We start from the raw sequence: 16,632 nt of genomic DNA, 5'->3' as shown, positions 1-16,632 counted from the left end.
AAAGAAAGAAATAAAATAACTCTTTATTTGTATATATACACAGTGAAAGAGGATCCACAGAAATGGGTTAAGAGTTTTTCCTGACCAAATGATTAGCCTAGGAAAACTCCAGGCCCTAATTAAAGCTAAAAGCCTATATACGGAATCATTTTTGCTAGTCAGATCACATTTTCAAGAAAAGCCCCTGACCATACCCATGCTACTACATATAAATCCAATCTGAACATACACTGAAAAAAAATCTTCAATATGTAGCCTTAAAGGATGTGGCTCAAAGATAACAAATCCTTTGTTAGCGTCATTACAAATCAATAAATGGATGATAGGTATCAATGTAAGCCAACTGATGTCCATAGCGTCTGGATGGGTCAGCAGCAGGTTCTATTCTAGTGGGAGATGAGCTCATGATGCCAAGTGAAGATCTGCAGAAAAGAGGAAGAGTTGAGACGAATGACTCGCTATTATAGAAAAACAGTCATGCTTTCTTGATTTGATAAGAGAATCACTGCATAACTGACCCAAATCAAATATTCCAGGGTCATTAACTTAAGAAACAACTCAACTTTACAAATTTCACCAAAGTGGAGTAAACACGCCAGAATACGGATTCTTTGATTAAATAAATGGAGTATTTCTACTGCTTTTACTTACAACAAACTGCCTTTGAGTTTATGTTGGTGTCTGTTGAGTCGATTTCCGCTTCATCTTCAGGTTGAACTCTTCAAGCTGAGAAAGGGTATACAATCGCATGTCAATAAAAATATGACTGAATGGTGAGTAATATCGTTAGTAAAAAGACACAAGCAATAATGACAAAATGAGAACAGCATAGAAGTAAGCCAAAGTCTATCATACCAATGATAATACTGTACTTCCAGAAGTAATTACACAAACCTTCTTCTTTAGTTTCCCTTTAATCACTTCTTCAGGCATTGGTTTTTTCTCCCCTTCAACATCGCTCTCTGCCTCCGCTTCAGAGAGGGCCCTGGGATACTTTGCAGCCAACTGAGCGGCCACTTTCGCTGCTGCTCTTGCAATCAGTCCATCTCTCTTCCCTTGGAGATCTCGATATATTCTCCTCTTTCTCAGAACCTCTTTCCTGTATTTATTACACCTTTCTTCAAACGCCTGCCTGTTTCTCGTGACTCTTGACCGTCTCATGCGGCGTTTGCTGCCCTTGGGCACCACCGTCTTAACGTAATGCAGACAGCGGGGGGGTGACAGCTCCTTCAGTTGTTGGGCCTTGCTCAAGGAGATGGGGCCTGGGGTCAACACTTTCAGTGCTGGCGTCAGTACAGCCGTGCTTGTGAACTTGAGTTCGCTATCAGGCTGGGTAGATGTGACCTGGGGATTGCTAGCAGGATGGATGTATGTAAGCTGGCGGGTGCTAGCGGGCTTGGTAGATGTGACCTGGGGGTTGCTAGTGGGCTGAATGTATGTAAGCTGCCGGGTCCCACCAGGCTGGATAGATTTGACCTGGGGGTTGCTAGCTGGCTGAATGTATGTAAGCTGGCGGGTGCTAGCGGGCTTGCTGTTTGGGAGTTGGAGGTTCATGAGCTGGAGCAGGTTGCCAGTGGACTTGGTGTTTAGCTGCTGGAGGGTGCCAGTGGGCTGGTTGTATGGGAGTGGGATATATGCTAACTGGTGGTTACTAGCAGGCTGAGTAGATGAGAGCTGGAGGTTTCTAGCAGCCTGCGTGTATGCGTATGTCTGGCTTAAGGCTGCTGTACTATTAGAGTAATGTGGTGGGGCGCTGGGGTAGGGTGGATACCCAGGGGGGGGGTATGGGAAGGGAGGCATGGTACCAGGGGGCATGGTAAAAGGGGGCATAATACCAGGGGGCCTAATACCAGGGGGCATGGTACCAGGGGGCATGGTAAAAGGGGGCATAATACCAGGGGGCCTAATACCAGGGGGCCTAATACCAGGGGGCATGGTACCAGGGGGCATAAAGCCAGGGGGCCTAAAGCCAGGGGGCCTAAAGCCAGGGGGCATAAGGCCAGGGGGATAACCCCAACCTGGAGGGAAGGCATTGGCGTAGGGTTTGCAGGTATACAGAGAGAACTGGGTGGTGGAGAAGGTTGCCATCATAGATGCATTAGGAGGGTGAGAAAAAGGATATATAGGGTCCTTGGAGTATGTGTTGAGCTCAGCAGAACTTTCCTTGGACTTGTTCCTATACCAATCCATGTCACTTTCTTCGTCCCAGTCGCCATCTCTGTCACAGTCCCTTGTACTACAGCGCCTGTTCCTGTCTCTATCCCTGTTACTAGAGCGCCTGTCCCTGTCTCTATCCCTGTTACTAGAGCGCCTGTCCCTGTCTCTATCCCTGTTACTAGAGCGCCTGTCCCTGTCTCTATCCCTGTTACTAGAGCGCCTGTCCCTGTCTCTATCCCTGCTACTAGAGCGCCTGTCCCTGTCTCTGTCGCTGCTACTAGAACGCCTGTCCCTGTCTCTGGTACTAGAGCGCCTGTCCCTGGTACTAGAGCGCCTGTCCCTGGTACTAGAGCGCCTGTCCCTGGTACTAGAGCGCCTGTCCCCGTCTCTGTCCCTGGTACTAGAGCGCCTGTCCTCGTCTCTGTCCCTGGCACTAGAGCGCCTGTCCTCGTCTCTGTCCCTGGTACTAGAGCGCCTGTCCTCGTCTCTGTCCCTGGTACTAGAGCGCCTGCCCCTGGTACCAGAGTGCCTGTCCCTCTCGCTGTCCCTGGTATCAGAGTGCCTATCTCTCTCGCTGTCCCTGGTACTAGAGCGCCTGTCCCTGTTGCTGTCCCTGGTACCAGAGTGTCTAGAACCAGAGTGTCTGTCCCTGGTAGTGTCCTTGGTACCAGAGTGTCTGTCCCTGGTACTAGAGCGCCTGTCCCTGGGACCAGAGTGTCTGTCTCTGTCTCTGGTATTAGAACGCCTGTCCCTATCTCTCTCAGATTTGTCCCCGTCTCTCTCTCGGTCGCGCTCAGAACTGGCCCAGTCTCTCTCTCTGTCTCTTTCTCCGTTTCTCTTAGATCCGTCCCTCTCTGTGTCCTCGTCTCGTTCTCTGTCCCAGTCTCTAGTTCTAGAGTGCCTGTCTGACATCAAGGGACTCCTCTCCTGGTCTCTCTTCATCCCGTACAGCCTCTCCTTGGTCCGGTCTGACAGTCGGCCCAACTCCTCCACCCCCAGGTCTAGCCCGATGGACTCCAGCAGGCTCTGGAGCTGGCTGTGTGGGAGATCCGGCCTCCTTTCTCCACGAATGTGTGAGTGACTGTGGTCCTGTGGCAGAGCTCTACTGTGGGGCCCCAAGCAATCCTGAGAGCTCTGAGCTGGCCCCCCCTTATACTCACTCCTGTAGGTAGTCTTGGGATGGCCCTCCTGCATAGGGGGTAACTCATTCACGTTGTTCACAATCTTTGAGAGCTTGTTGATGTCCACCCCTTTGTTGAGGACATTGAGGAAGCGCTGGAAGCCTGTGGCTGCTGTGTCCTGCTCCTGTGTCCTGAATGAGTAAATGGTGGATTCGTGTTGTTTATCCTCAGGGTCCTAACAGGAGACATGAGAGAATATCAATGGATAACCATCCACTAAGACAGCTGCTTGCTTTATACCTTAAAAATTGATGAAGGTTGACAAGATTCATACCAGTTATATGGTCAAGTGCTGCAAAGACAGACATAGGCAAAGTACAGTTGGCCCAGAACAGAGTAGCATGTCTGGCCCTTAAATGTACACGGATGTCAGTATGTCAGTCTATCCTGGCTCAAAGTAGATCATCTATTTTCTCTCGTTTAATCATCACTTTGACAGTAACACTCAAAAAAGTAATTAATATTAACGTTTTTAATTTCCATATGTAAGCTAAGTGTTTGTTTCTTGAGCTTCAGGAATGTGAACGAAAAAGTGCCTCAGGCCTTGAAGAACATAAAAAAAACAATCACTGATTGAGGGGATATCGGTGAACAAATGCCGAGGTCAAGGCTACGACGGCGCCAGTGTAATGAGTGGAGTTTACTCGTGTGTTCAAATGCGCATATCAGACCGAGAACCTAATGCTTCGAAGTTAGTTCTTTATGAATTTTAGTTTAGAAAACGATCTCTCCGCAGAAGCGACTGTTAAAGGATTGTAAAAACAGATTGATTGCCATAGCAACATCCGGGAAACTGGTCAGAAGTGAGTTGTGCTTCAAATACCGCAGTTCTGCAACATCTTTAATTGTGCCTCTCATTCGCCTTAATTGCCGGCTTCAACACGTTACGGAAAGAAATTAACGTATAGAAAGCTCTATGGACAGGTCGTCTGGATAAATGGACAGACAATACATTTGCAGATGCAAACTCAGATTATCATATTTAGCGGACAACCGTTCTTGAGGCTTGAACAAAAAAAGCGGTTTGCGATTTCGTTCATACTGGTGAACCGGTGTTTGAGTTGTGTGGTTGCAAATATGAACAGTCCCTTCTCTCAGGTATATCTTGGCATGTATTATTCAAGAATAAAACAGTCGGGGCCGCAAGGATCTACAGGCCGCGGTGAAAAGATTTGCACAAAAAAAATGAGGACTTCAGGAGACTCTCAAGTTAGATTTAATTTACCTTGAATATTGCAGCCTATTTGTGTAAGCTATTAGCCAGTCAAAACCCGCTGAGTTCATCAATAAATAGTGGCTGATTTTACCCTCAAGCCAAATACTTTTTCCCAGTTTTTATTTTAACTAGGCAAGTCAGTTAAGAACAAAATCTTATTTACAACGACGGCCTACCCCGGCCAAACCCTCCCCTAACCTGGACAACGCTGGGTTAATTGTGTGCCACCCTATGGGACTCCCGATCACTGCCGGTTGTGATACAGCCCGAGATCAAACCAGGGTCTGTTGTTTCGCCTCTAGCACTGAGATGCAGTGCCTTAGACCACTGCGCCACTCGGGAGAAAACTTGTTAGGCTATTTGATGTGTAATTTTTTATCAAAAAGCAGCTAAATACAGTACATAGCTATAGAATGTACACTGAATAATGAAACAATCCCTAGTAAACTAGTGTTTTGAGGGTGGACTGACTATTACTTGGCATTAATAGACTGGTTTTACGCACAACAACTTTCTATCCAAGCTAGGAGAGAGCACGAGGACGGCTCATGTCATGCAGGTTCAGGTAGCCTAAACAGGACAGTTGTATATTATAAACAATCCATTGGTAGCTGATTAGTATGCTGTTGCGTAAAAACATTATTTTACCATCTGCAATGTTTGAATTTCCAACTTTAATTACTGGACAAGTAATTACATTATTGGCACCAGTCAGCAGTCTAAAAATGGCAACATTGCGACAACATGTATAGCTTCCTGAAATGTTAGGCTTAACATGAGAAAATGACTACCAAATAGGCCTACCAATAAACATTTATCCATTAGCCAAAGCAAAGCTAGAGATGCCCTCGCAATTTCAGCACCATGGACAGCCATCGGTTTATTTTACACCGGTGGTATGACGTTTTATTTCTGCGTTCCCCAGGAAGAGTAGCTGCTGCCTTGACAACAGCTAACAGGGCGCCTAATAAAATAAAATAATAACCTTGGGTTTGTAGTAGTAGATGTAGTAAATAGTAAGTGAGACAGTTAGCTGTGCGTTAGTTTTGTGTGTTGGAAATACACGGAGGAAACTCATACCTACACTGTTCTCTGTTCTGTATTTCGACTGCCAGCGCATGGAACAGAAGAATCCACTTACATTTACATTTTACATTTTAGTCATTTAGCAGACGTTCTTATCCAGAGCGACTTACAGTAGTGAATGCATACATTTTTTTTTTGTACTCCCCCCCCGTGGGAATCGAACCCACAACCCTGGCGTTGCAAACACCATGCTCTACCAACTGAGCCACAGGGAACACTTGGCAAACCACTATTTTCCTAACTTGCAAAATGTACAATATATGCATCTTCAAAATAAAACCTGAAGTTTGGTAATTGAGCGAATTGGTAAGGAATGCTTGGATGTGGATGTGCATGCATGTGGTAGGTCAGACACAGTTTAGTTGGTTGTCATACCCGTTACATTGAATTAAACTTGTAAAAACATTATATTAAAAAAAATCCTGTCCACATATTTTAGAAGCAGATCAGAGTTTCCTAGCAACTAGCTATCTTACGTTAGATTAGCTAACGTTAGCTAATGTCATTTTCAGAGCAGGCTGGCTATGTAAACATAAGTATGCCAGTCAGGAAGGTACCGGCAAATAAATTAAATCACCAAATGTAAATAGTCACATTGCCAATACTTCTGGAAATGCATGTGCAAGAAGTGACAAAAATGATTATTTACTTTCTCGCTTTTCCTCCTGGTAGCATCTCGCAGGTCTTCATCATATGTTGTGTGTCGTCTCATTCTGGATTTTGAGGGTTCAAAAATGTTGATCGCCCTACCTCTGAGCTCTTTGACTTGAAAACAACATTGAAGTATTATAGTAGAAATAAAAAGGTTTATAAACTGTGGTTTCACAGCTAGTTAGCTTTCCCAGTCATACCTCTCCAGCGGGGTTGGGAGAAAGCGGATGTTTCCGGTTTTCACGGATACAGTATTTTCAGCCTAACTTCCGTTTCCACTGAAAAACAGATGTGGGGACTACGTAAGGTCAGAGAGCAAGAGGCAAGATTTGAGGTTTTACTCCACCCAAAATCTGGCAATGACAATAATAAGCCCAGGAAGTGAGGAATTTTTGTATTGAGGTCAATGAGAGCGTGTCAAATTTGGTCAACAAATTTTTTTATCCTTATTTGCTACGTCAGGCCTATTTGATCGAATAGAAGTTCCGTAATGGCTAGGTTTATGCGAATGCACCAATATAAGTGGATGCACGTGGCATTTCGGCAATTTAAAACAGAAAGATTTTATATCAGAGTTGTGCCATAGAGATAGAGGACACATCATGGATGTAACCTGTTTTAGCATGGACATTGAAATTGAGGGCTTCCACTATTTTAAAGTAGTCAACTGGGTGGGCATTCCAATGAGTTGGAAGAACTCAGACAACGAAAAATAAAATTTACCGATACAAAAATAGCAGATAAAGAGATGTCTTCTATCAATCTCTATGGGTGTTGTTCAAACGCGTATCTGCCCTCTCATTGGCTGAATGGTCCCACCTGATCTCGCCGCCTCAAACCTGTCTTCAATTTTTTAGGACATGTATTTCCATTTTCATTGTTAGAGCGGTCACTTAAAGATCTTGTCAATATAATAGACAATCTTTGGTTAGGTGACTTCTGAAGCTGTGAGCTAGGATATTTTATAGGATTGGAAGTGCAAAACTGCCACCAACAGGACGGAGTTAGAATTTACTGAATCACATACTGAATCACTGAATTGAATACCGCAGTGTTTGTTTTAAACTACAGTGTTAATAAATACAGGACACATCAGCAGACAGAGCTAAAATTTTATCGGGGCAGTCAGTCAACTATCCCCCATTCACTTGTAACAATGAATAGCACATTTTACAAATGGTGTACTTACAGTAGGTGTTTTAATGTGAAACAGATCTACACATAGTCACATACATACAGTACCAGTAAAGTTTGGAACACCTACTCATTCAAGGGTTTTTCTTTATTTTCACTATTTTCCACATTGTAGAATAATAGTGAAGACATCAAAACTATGAAATAACACATTTGGAATTGTGTAGTTACCAAAAAAAGTGTTAAACAAATCAAAATATATTTTATATTTGAGATTCTTCAAAGTAGCCACCCTTTGCCTTGATGACAGCGTTGCACACTCTTGGCATTCTCTCAACCAGCTTCATGAGGTAGTCACCTGGAATGCATTTCAATTAACAGGTGTGCCTTGTTAAATGTTAATTTATAGAATTTCTTTCCTTCTTAATGCATTTGAGGCAATCGGTTGTGTTGTGACAAAGTAGGGGTGGTATACAGAAGTTAGCCCTATTTGGTAAAAGACCAAGTCCATATTATGGCAAGAACAGCTCAAATAAGCAAAGAGAAAATAACAGTCCATCATTACTGGTCAGTCCACCCGGAACATTTCAAGAACTTTGAAAGTTTCTTCAAGTGCAGTCGCGAAAACCATCAAGCACTATGATGCAACTGGCTCTCATGAGAACCACCACAGGAAAGGAAGACCCACAGTTACCTCTGCTTTAGAGGATAAGTCCATTAGAGTTAATTGCACCTCAGATTGCAGCCCAAATAAAAGCTTCAGAGTTCAAGTAAGACACATCTCAACATCACCTGTTCAGAGGAGACTGCGTGAATCAGGCCTTCATGGTCAAATTGCTGCAAAGAAACCGGTGGAAATCTGAGAGTCCAAATGTGAGATTTTTGGTTCCACCCACTGTGTCTTTGTGAGACGCAGAGTAGGTGAACGGATGATCTCCGCATGTGTGGTTCCCACCGTGTAGCATGGAGGAGGAGGTGTGATGGTGTGGGGGTGCTTTGCTAGTGACACTGTCAGTGATTTATTTAGAATTGAAGGCACACTTAACCAGCATGGCTACCACAGAACTCTGCAGCGATACGCCATCCCATCTTGTTTGCGCTTAGTGGGTCTCTCATTTGTTTTTCAAGGACAATGACCCAACACACCTCCAGGCTGTGTAAGGGCTATTTTACCAAGAAGGAGAGTGATGGAGTGCTGCATTAGATGACCTGGCTCCACAATCACCCGACCTCAACCCAATTGAGATGGTTTGGGATGAGATGGACCGCAGAGTGAAGGAAAAGCAGCCAACAAGGGCTCAGCATATGTGGGAACTCCTTCAAGACTGTTGGAAAAGCATTCCAGGTGAAGCTGGTTGAGAGAATGCCAGGAGTGTGCAAAGCTGTCATCAAGGCAAAGGCTGGCTACTTTGAAGAATATCAAATATATTTTGATTTGTTTAACACTTTTTTGGTTACTACATGATTCCATGTGTGTTATTTCATAGTTTTGACGTCTTCACTACTATTCTACAATGTAGAAAATGGTAAAATAAGAAAAACCCTTGAATGAGTAGGTGTGTCCAAACTTTTGACTGATAATGTACACTCCTGTAGTGGTCTATCACATACTCACTAATGTGGGGCGAGCATTGCTCCCTAAAGTGATACAAATGATAATGATGCTCCAATCCCATGGAACGTTAAGACATTTATATTCTGTGTTAATGATGGATGGAATGGCATCAGGGGGTTCGTATGCGTGAGACGGAAGGGAGCCAATCTAACAGGAGCACAAGATGTAACAGTCCCAGGGCCATCTCCTGCCGATCTGCAAGCACTAGCAATCTCCACATGAGGGCGCTGTAACAGAGAGAAATTGGAGGCAGCATTGGCGTAATGAGAAGGTCACTGTACTTCTGACACACACACACACACACACACACACACACACACACACACACACACACACAGTTCTTACCTCCTCACTGGTAGAATTTCAGCTCCGTGTCCACACAGTCAAAGAACAGGTCCCCCAGTTCCTCATCTGCTGGTATTTCTCCACTGAGCAGGGCTGATATGTCCGTCAGACACTGGCCCTCCAACATCCTCAATGTCTCCGTCAGAGCATTCCCTGCGTCCTGAGGTACAGAAACACACACACACGCAAAAATACACACATGAATGCCCCCCCACACACAAGCACAAGCAGACAAGACCTGACAAACAGCAATTTGTGAAGTTTATAGGGAATTATAAAAGTTCAAAGTCGGTGATGTACGTAACACAATATCCATCAGTCCATACCCACACTCATCAATGTAAAAAAAATATATATATATTTTTTTAAAACTACTCTATGAAAGTGTAGCCTATTACATTCGGCCGTGGCATATTCGACCCATATTTCATTCTAACCCCTTCTACACGTACCGGGTTGGTCTCCATAGTCTGCAGGGCCCCCTCATGGGCCTTGTACAGGTCGTGCCTGCGGTCCACTTGGCTCTGGAAGCGCGGCTGCTTCCTGACCGGGTCGTCTGGGCCGTACTGTGGGGAGATCACCCTCGACACTGGGGTCACAGACTCAGAGAAGATAAAAGGCTTGAAAACAGACCTGGCAGGACGGAGGACAGCCCCGTAGGAGGAGGAGGGGAGGTGGTAAGGACCAAATGAAACACACAGACACAGAGAAACTCCTATCAAGACACAGTTTTGCCAAAGGGGGAAATGATGAAGATGAAAAAGAGCGATACAGAGATAAATGGCAAAGAGCGTATCTGAGTCTGAATCTTAAGAAGCACTTCCAGATAGCCTGAGGGGTTCCTGGGCCTGGTTCCAAACCAATCCCTTGCCACTTCTCCTACACCCTTGTTGAGTCCCTCTTGCCAATCTGAAAAAACTGGAAAGGTATCAGCAAAATAGCAACATTACCACATAGCTCTCTGGTAAGCTAGGAGGAGTTTCCTAAACATTTCTCACACACTTATCCAGCTCATTAAGATTAAACACAAGGAGTAGACAACAAGGGGGTTAGGGTCAGAGTGATTCGTTTGGGACCAGGCCGGTGAGGTGACGCACCTGGAGGGGTCGGGGGTGGCAGTGAGGAAGTGGATGCACGGCAGGCTGGGGTCGCGGGGCAGGATGGACACCATGCTGCCAGTTGTGCGGAACCCCCCAGAGTCCATGCAGATTCCACTGGGCTTGTCCCTCAGGATGGACATCATCACCTCGGCCGTCACAGAACCTGGGGAACCCAGAAAATGTATCGTCTAAGTAGGTTATTAGTCGTCTATTTTTATGGGAATGCCGACCGGAGAGGAAATGGCAGGAGACATGAAATGGCAGGAGACAGGAAATGGCAGGAGACAGGAAATTACATAGCTAGTTACATGTGATGTACTTTCTATGGTAAGAGGGGATACCAGGCCTTTATTACATGTAATAAAAATAGCTGTATAAACAATACGGCACCCAAACCAACCATGTATAGTGTTGTTAATAGAGCCTGCTTTAACATCATTTTGGGAGTTTTTACAGTTCTAAGGAGTTGAATAAGTTGAATGAGATTAGATTAGAATAGAAAGAATAGTCTCCCTCACCATCATGCTGTTGGAGGAGCTGTGTGCCCCCACTGTAGCGCTTCTTGGCCAGTTCCATCCTGGCGGGGGGGTTTTCAGACTTGAACACCTCGTTGAAGCAGAACTCTCCCTCGCCGCTCCACCAACCCTGGGCCTGGGCCACACTCCGCAGCTCTGGGTGCTCAGCCGAGATATCCGTCCCGATGGTCAGTGCATTGGAGATGTTCTTCACCCCCTCTGTGGGAAGCAAAGACAGGTGGGGGGTGCATGGTTGTATGCTGCTGGTAGAAGTTGCTCAAATATGCACAGATATACACAGCTTACCCTCCCACTATCCTAACCATAAGGGTAAAACCACAAAAATAATCTCCTGTGGGCAGATGTTGCTTGTAGACTGAAGAATCTGCAGAGACTGAATGGGATGTATGAGATAAGGAGCAGCATTAGTTCTGGTTTTGGGGTTTTCGTCACTGGTTATTTGCATGTATCATGATTGGGTGAAGGCGGTGCTAAAACTTCTTTGGCTGAGAGATTTCTTTATGCGAGGGTGGGGACTTCATATTTCCCACTCTCAATTTCTAACACGGACTGAATGAACAAAGAAATGAATAACTCAGCTGACCAGGTTACGTGAGATTTTACTTCTTAACAGAGATTACCCCAAAACTAACCTCTGATTCAAAACTTATGTTCACACTACAGCTCCAGTGATGTTAGAGCAATTTTCTCACCATGTAACTTCCTGTGCCACCCTCAGTCCCCCCCCCCCCCAAAGTCCATTCACACTACAGCTCCCACGGTGTTACAACAGTTTCCTCACCTGTGACTTTCTGTGCCACCCAGAGCTTGCCGGCAGTCTCCAGGACCCAGGCCTCGCTGCGGTCCACCAGGAGGAAGGAGTTGTGGTAGCTGAAGGGCGCCGGGTCCTCCCTGCATGGCCCCCCCTGGCCGTGCTGCTCCAGCAGACCAGTGATCACACTCACCGCCCCCCAGGCAGTGTCCGCACGCTCAAGCCCCAAGCTGTCAAGCAATAGAATAGAGTAGAGTAGAGTAGAGTAGAGTAGAGTAGAGTAGTAGAGTAGAGTAGAGCAGTAGAAAGGAGTAGAGTAGAATAGAGTAGAATAGAGTAGAGTAGAGGAGTAGAGTAGAGCAGTAGAAAGGAGTAGAGTAGAATAGAGTAGAATAGAGTAGAGCAGAGTAGAATACCGGTAGAATAGAACAGTGTTTCCCAGCCCTGGTCCTCGAGTGCCCCCAACAGTACAAATTTTTTGTTGTAGCTCTTGACAAACACACCTCATTCAGCTCATTGAGGGCTTGATGATTAGTTGACAAGTTGAATCAGGTGTGCTTGTCCAGGGTTACAATAAAAATGTGTACTGTTGGTGGTACTCGAGGACCAGGGTTGGGAAACTGGAATAGAATAGTGGTAGAATAGAATAGATCATGAGTAGAATAGAATCAAATAGAATAGAAAATTCTGTCTTATATTATTCCACGGACACCACACATACACACAGCTGCGAGGCTGGTAGCAACACAGGGTCAGCCACAGAGCAGCATAGGGGCAGCCACAGAGCAGCATAGGGTCAGCCACAGAGCAGCATAGGGTCAGCCACAGAGCAGCATAGAGTCAGCCACAGAGCAGCATAGGGTCAGCCACAGAGCAGCATAGGGTCAGCCACAGAGCAGCATAGGGTCAGCCACAGAGCAGCATAGGGTCAGCCACAGAGCAGCATAGGGTCAGCCACAGAGCAGCATAGGGTCAGCCACAGAGCAGCATAGGGTCAGCCACAGAGCAGCATAGGGTCAGCCACAGAGCAGCATAGGGTCAGCCACAGAGCAGCAACCCCTGGAGTAGGTTAGTCCTGCTGCTGCTATATCACTGCAGTCAGTGGTACAACAGGACCAACCTGCGGCTGCCATTGCCAACTGCTAACTGTTACAATGATTTGTTCAGCGTTACACTTCAATACGCTCCATGGTGCGTGAGCGTTATAAAATCCTTTAAATGTTATGCTTATGACAATGTAAAGACAGCTTTATGACATAAGTGAAAACACACTTGGGCCAGATTCAATCAAAACTCCTATAGAAATGTTTCGGCAGTAGGCCTATCTTTGTTTACATGACTAGTCCCTACGCACACATGTAAGTATTAACCTGTGATGAAGGAAGTCTACCTTGTACATTTACTGTAGCCCATCTGCTACTGCATAGCCCTATATTGCTTTTCTGACTACGGGCTGACTAAGTATATCTACTTTTCAACAAATGTTCCAATTACATCAATGCATTGATTATTCACACCAAACTTTGAGTGATGTGATTCTGAAGTTAGTAAATTGATTCTCAAAGGGTAGTGCTACCCTATCGTTCCTGGTCCTCGGATCCAATGTTGTCTGAAATAGCCCGGCAAGTCATTCAATCAGACCGCTCGGTCAGGAACCTGGAACCTGACCAAACAGCCAGCTAGCCCAGCCAGCTCGTCTCTCTATCTTTCGGATCGGGAGGTGATTCTGAAGTTAGGATTTCCTTGGTCCCCAAAACAACACTACTGTTTGGTATGCTGGCCTACGGTTAGCTGTGCTTACCGAACCAGGTCCATTCCTAGCAGGGCTTCCCCTGGATCGATAGCTTCGCGGGTCCACACAGCCTCGTTTCCAATGCAGACCCCCTTGTCGTTGGCCCCCATCTCAGCCCCCCACAGCCAGGAAGGCCGGCTGAGGACCACAGCATGGGTGTGTTCTGCTTGGGGGATCTGAACGTACGTGCACTGCAGGAGGCGAGATGGAGACTTACATTGTTGTCCAATTCTCTTTTGTTTTTGATTGTAACATCAAATCTACTGGCAAACCATACCAACACATACTCAGCCAATACCTTAAGCCTGTCGTATAAACCGTTGATAACACAAAGGCGTGAAAATACATATAAATTATAGTCTATCATTCAAACTTTAAACTTTGAGAATAGTAAATTAGAAAATGTTGATTGTGTATACCAAGGTGGGGTATTTTAGAGGTTTGATAACCCTTCTCCATTATATTGCCCAGACTGACTAGTGAAAACAACTCTAATCCAATTAGTGATGTTGGTCACAGAGCAAAACACCTGTTGTGACCATTTTTAACATAACTCTGACTACAGGCCTACATACAATGTTCAGAGGGCAGATTGAGTTCTTTAACCATGCTTCATCCAGGTTTAATCTCATTGGGATCAAATCTCTTTTTCAAGAGAGCCCCGATCCAAGATGGTAGCAGGCTTGTAATTTGCAGCAGGGTCAATCTATGGGGAGAAGTGAAGCTAGGCCTAGCTTACCTCCAGCATGGTCCCAGATGGGTGACTGGTTGCAGGGTAGTAAAGAACCTCCTGGACCTCATCTCTAGGACGGTCTGAGTTCTTCCCAAAAATCACGTGATCATCTTGCGAGCCAGGGGGCAAGGACACAAAGCAGTCACACGAGAGGGGTGGCTCATGCTCTGCCATCCTGCACGAACAAGAGGACAAACAAACACCATAAATATATTACCAGGAAATAATCTGCTATCATATCGGAGGCCAGGAGTTTTTCCTGGTCAGGTCAAATGATCAGGAAAAAGTCCTAGCCTTAGTCATACATCGGTAAATTCAGGAAGACTCATAGTTATGTTGGTCAATAAATTGTAGAAGCGTTTAAGCAAACTCAATAATATACACATACTGTGTATCACTGTCACTATTCACTATCAATTAGTCATGTTTTTACAGTTTTCCCGTTTCATTTCCCACTCTGACTATTGTATATAGCCTAAGAAGCCTATAGAATGGGCACACGTGACATAAGGCATCCATAACTGTAAAGATACAGTATCTTTAGGGAAGTCTCAGGTATAATATGTTCTTCCTGTCAACTTGTGCATTGCCCATCCCTTCACAAACAGAGCGATAAGGAGGCAGTCTTGAGCACTGCACTTCTCGGTAATCTTTACAAATCCGAATGGTCCTTGTCGTCTCCTTCTTCTTATCAACATGGCTATTTAGTAACGCTATCCTATTATAAAATTCGGAAGCATTTGAACCAAAGTGATCGAAGTCTTGTGGAGACATTATATCCTAAAATGGCCTTTAGTCAAACGTTTATTTAAAATAGGGCCTATATAAACCGGTAACGTTAGCGATGTGCCCTTGTCCCTTCCCGGTTTCAGGAGATATCACGCTAAAATGCACAAATAAACGACTGTCATTTCACTTCAATCCAAGGGTTGGCTGTCATTATAATCTGTTGAGCAATAGGGCTACTGTAGCTACTGATATGTTGCAAATTCCTACAGGAAAATTGTTACCTTTTTAATCGCAAAACCAGACGCGGTAGCAAAGAGAAGGCAGGTTGTAGTGGAGCTACTGTACCACGTGATCGTATCCAAAGGTTGTATTTAAAGGTCTCGGCTCGTTGATTACTTGCTGCAAATACATAACAGAAAAACAAGTGTATAGCCCTTTTCAACAATTAGACAACAAATGTTGGTGTAACAAGCACACAAATAAATTGTTCCAAATAAAGTAATTGGAAACATTGCCACATGATTCAAGAATACATCATCACAACTTTTTAGATTTAAGTCCTCTATATTCTATTATCAAATAGACAATTGAATTGCTCAAAAAGTGCATATCCATCCGATCCATGGAATGTAGGCTACACTATAATGATTAATAACCAGAATGTTTTTATTCTCAGCGCACTAATAGCCTGGTCCCAGATCTGTTTGTGCTAACATGTAAAATCATTGGATGTGCTTGCTGAAAGCCAGAACAACTTCGACAATCCGACATACTTATTATTCTCCTTCTGTTTCCACCTGTAGCCCAAAACTGTAAAAGCAACCAACACCAAAACAACTTTAAAACGTGCAGGCTTGCTGTCTTCAGGTTGTAAGAACAATACTTTTTTATACTACTTATAGCTTACCTTTCACACTACAAACACTAGCATAAACCCCAATAACTTTTAATGGCCATAGGTGTAAATGGAGAGGACAGGTAAAAAATGGAGCCGCTACTCCTCTAGAACCGTTAAAACTAGAATCTCCATTCAATCTTTAAGACGTGCAGATGGTCTGTAATTGTGTGCTTGTATGCAGCCTTTTGATACTATGTATACTTTTTGAACATAACTGTTTGAAATTTGCATAAAAGCTCCATAGATTTAAAGCAAAATGTGGATTTGCCCCTGCTTTTGAACTGTTTCAGCTACAAACACCAACCCAAAGTTGAAATGTGCAGACTGACTCAACTTAGATTGCTTTTCAGAAGATTGTTTATACCACATGTACTTTTTGAACTATAATAATTTAAAACACCAACCCAATGTGGACATGTGCGGACTGAATCAACACAGTTAGTTGCGACCATTCATACTTCATAAACTATAAAGCTTGTTATATCCCATTTCATTTTAAAGGCAGAACGCAGGGTTCAACATTCTAAACTGAAATCACTACCACAAAACTTTCAGAATGTTCAAACTAAAGACCTTTGAGAGCTTAAAAACACATAATATGGCTAATGATGCTATAGTACTCACTCTATCTTACTATACTAGCCCACTATAACCCACTATAATAACTCCAAACCAACAAACCACCCCAAAATAGGTAACTATAACTAA

At 44.5% G+C, this 16,632-nt stretch overlaps 2 protein-coding genes across 4 annotated transcripts; both read right to left on the bottom strand.

Annotated features, from left to right (window-relative positions):
- Positions 1 to 7: 7 nt before the first annotated feature.
- On the bottom strand, positions 8 to 6,553 carry LOC106564943 (YLP motif-containing protein 1). Its single transcript, XM_014131488.2, has 4 exons — positions 6,290 to 6,553; positions 895 to 3,513; positions 652 to 726; positions 8 to 422 (listed from the first exon to the last, which is right to left on the bottom strand). Exons 1-3 carry the CDS (start codon positions 6,350 to 6,352, stop codon positions 670 to 672), a joined length of 2,739 nt encoding a protein of 912 aa, XP_013986963.2. The 5' UTR covers positions 6,353 to 6,553; the 3' UTR covers positions 8 to 422; positions 652 to 669.
- Positions 6,554 to 8,906: 2,353 nt separating this feature from the next.
- On the bottom strand, positions 8,907 to 15,409 carry LOC106564944 (secernin-2). Of its 3 annotated transcripts, none has more exons than XR_006757962.1 (9): positions 15,308 to 15,409; positions 14,304 to 14,472; positions 13,574 to 13,755; positions 11,803 to 12,002; positions 11,004 to 11,219; positions 10,483 to 10,648; positions 9,838 to 9,951; positions 9,386 to 9,545; positions 8,907 to 9,267 (listed from the first exon to the last, which is right to left on the bottom strand). XR_006757962.1 is itself a non-coding variant. In XM_014131489.2 (9 exons), exons 2-8 carry the CDS (start codon positions 14,469 to 14,471, stop codon positions 9,390 to 9,392), a joined length of 1,269 nt encoding a protein of 422 aa, XP_013986964.2. In that variant the 5' UTR covers position 14,472; positions 15,308 to 15,409; the 3' UTR covers positions 8,907 to 9,267; positions 9,386 to 9,389. The 3 variants fall into 3 exon arrangements, 1 of the variants encoding a protein (XP_013986964.2); XM_014131489.2 differs by having other exon boundaries at positions 9,838 to 10,018; XR_006757963.1 differs by lacking the exon at positions 8,907 to 9,267 and having other exon boundaries at positions 9,430 to 9,545; positions 9,838 to 10,303.
- Positions 15,410 to 16,632: the final 1,223 nt, after the last annotated feature.

The sequence above is a fragment of the Salmo salar genome, chromosome ssa12, assembly GCF_905237065.1.
Source record: "Salmo salar chromosome ssa12, Ssal_v3.1, whole genome shotgun sequence".
NCBI classification, from domain to species: Eukaryota; Metazoa; Chordata; class Actinopteri; order Salmoniformes; family Salmonidae; genus Salmo; species Salmo salar.
The sequence above is the reverse complement of the archived record's forward strand: the minus strand, read 5'-3'. Positions and strand labels throughout refer to the sequence as shown.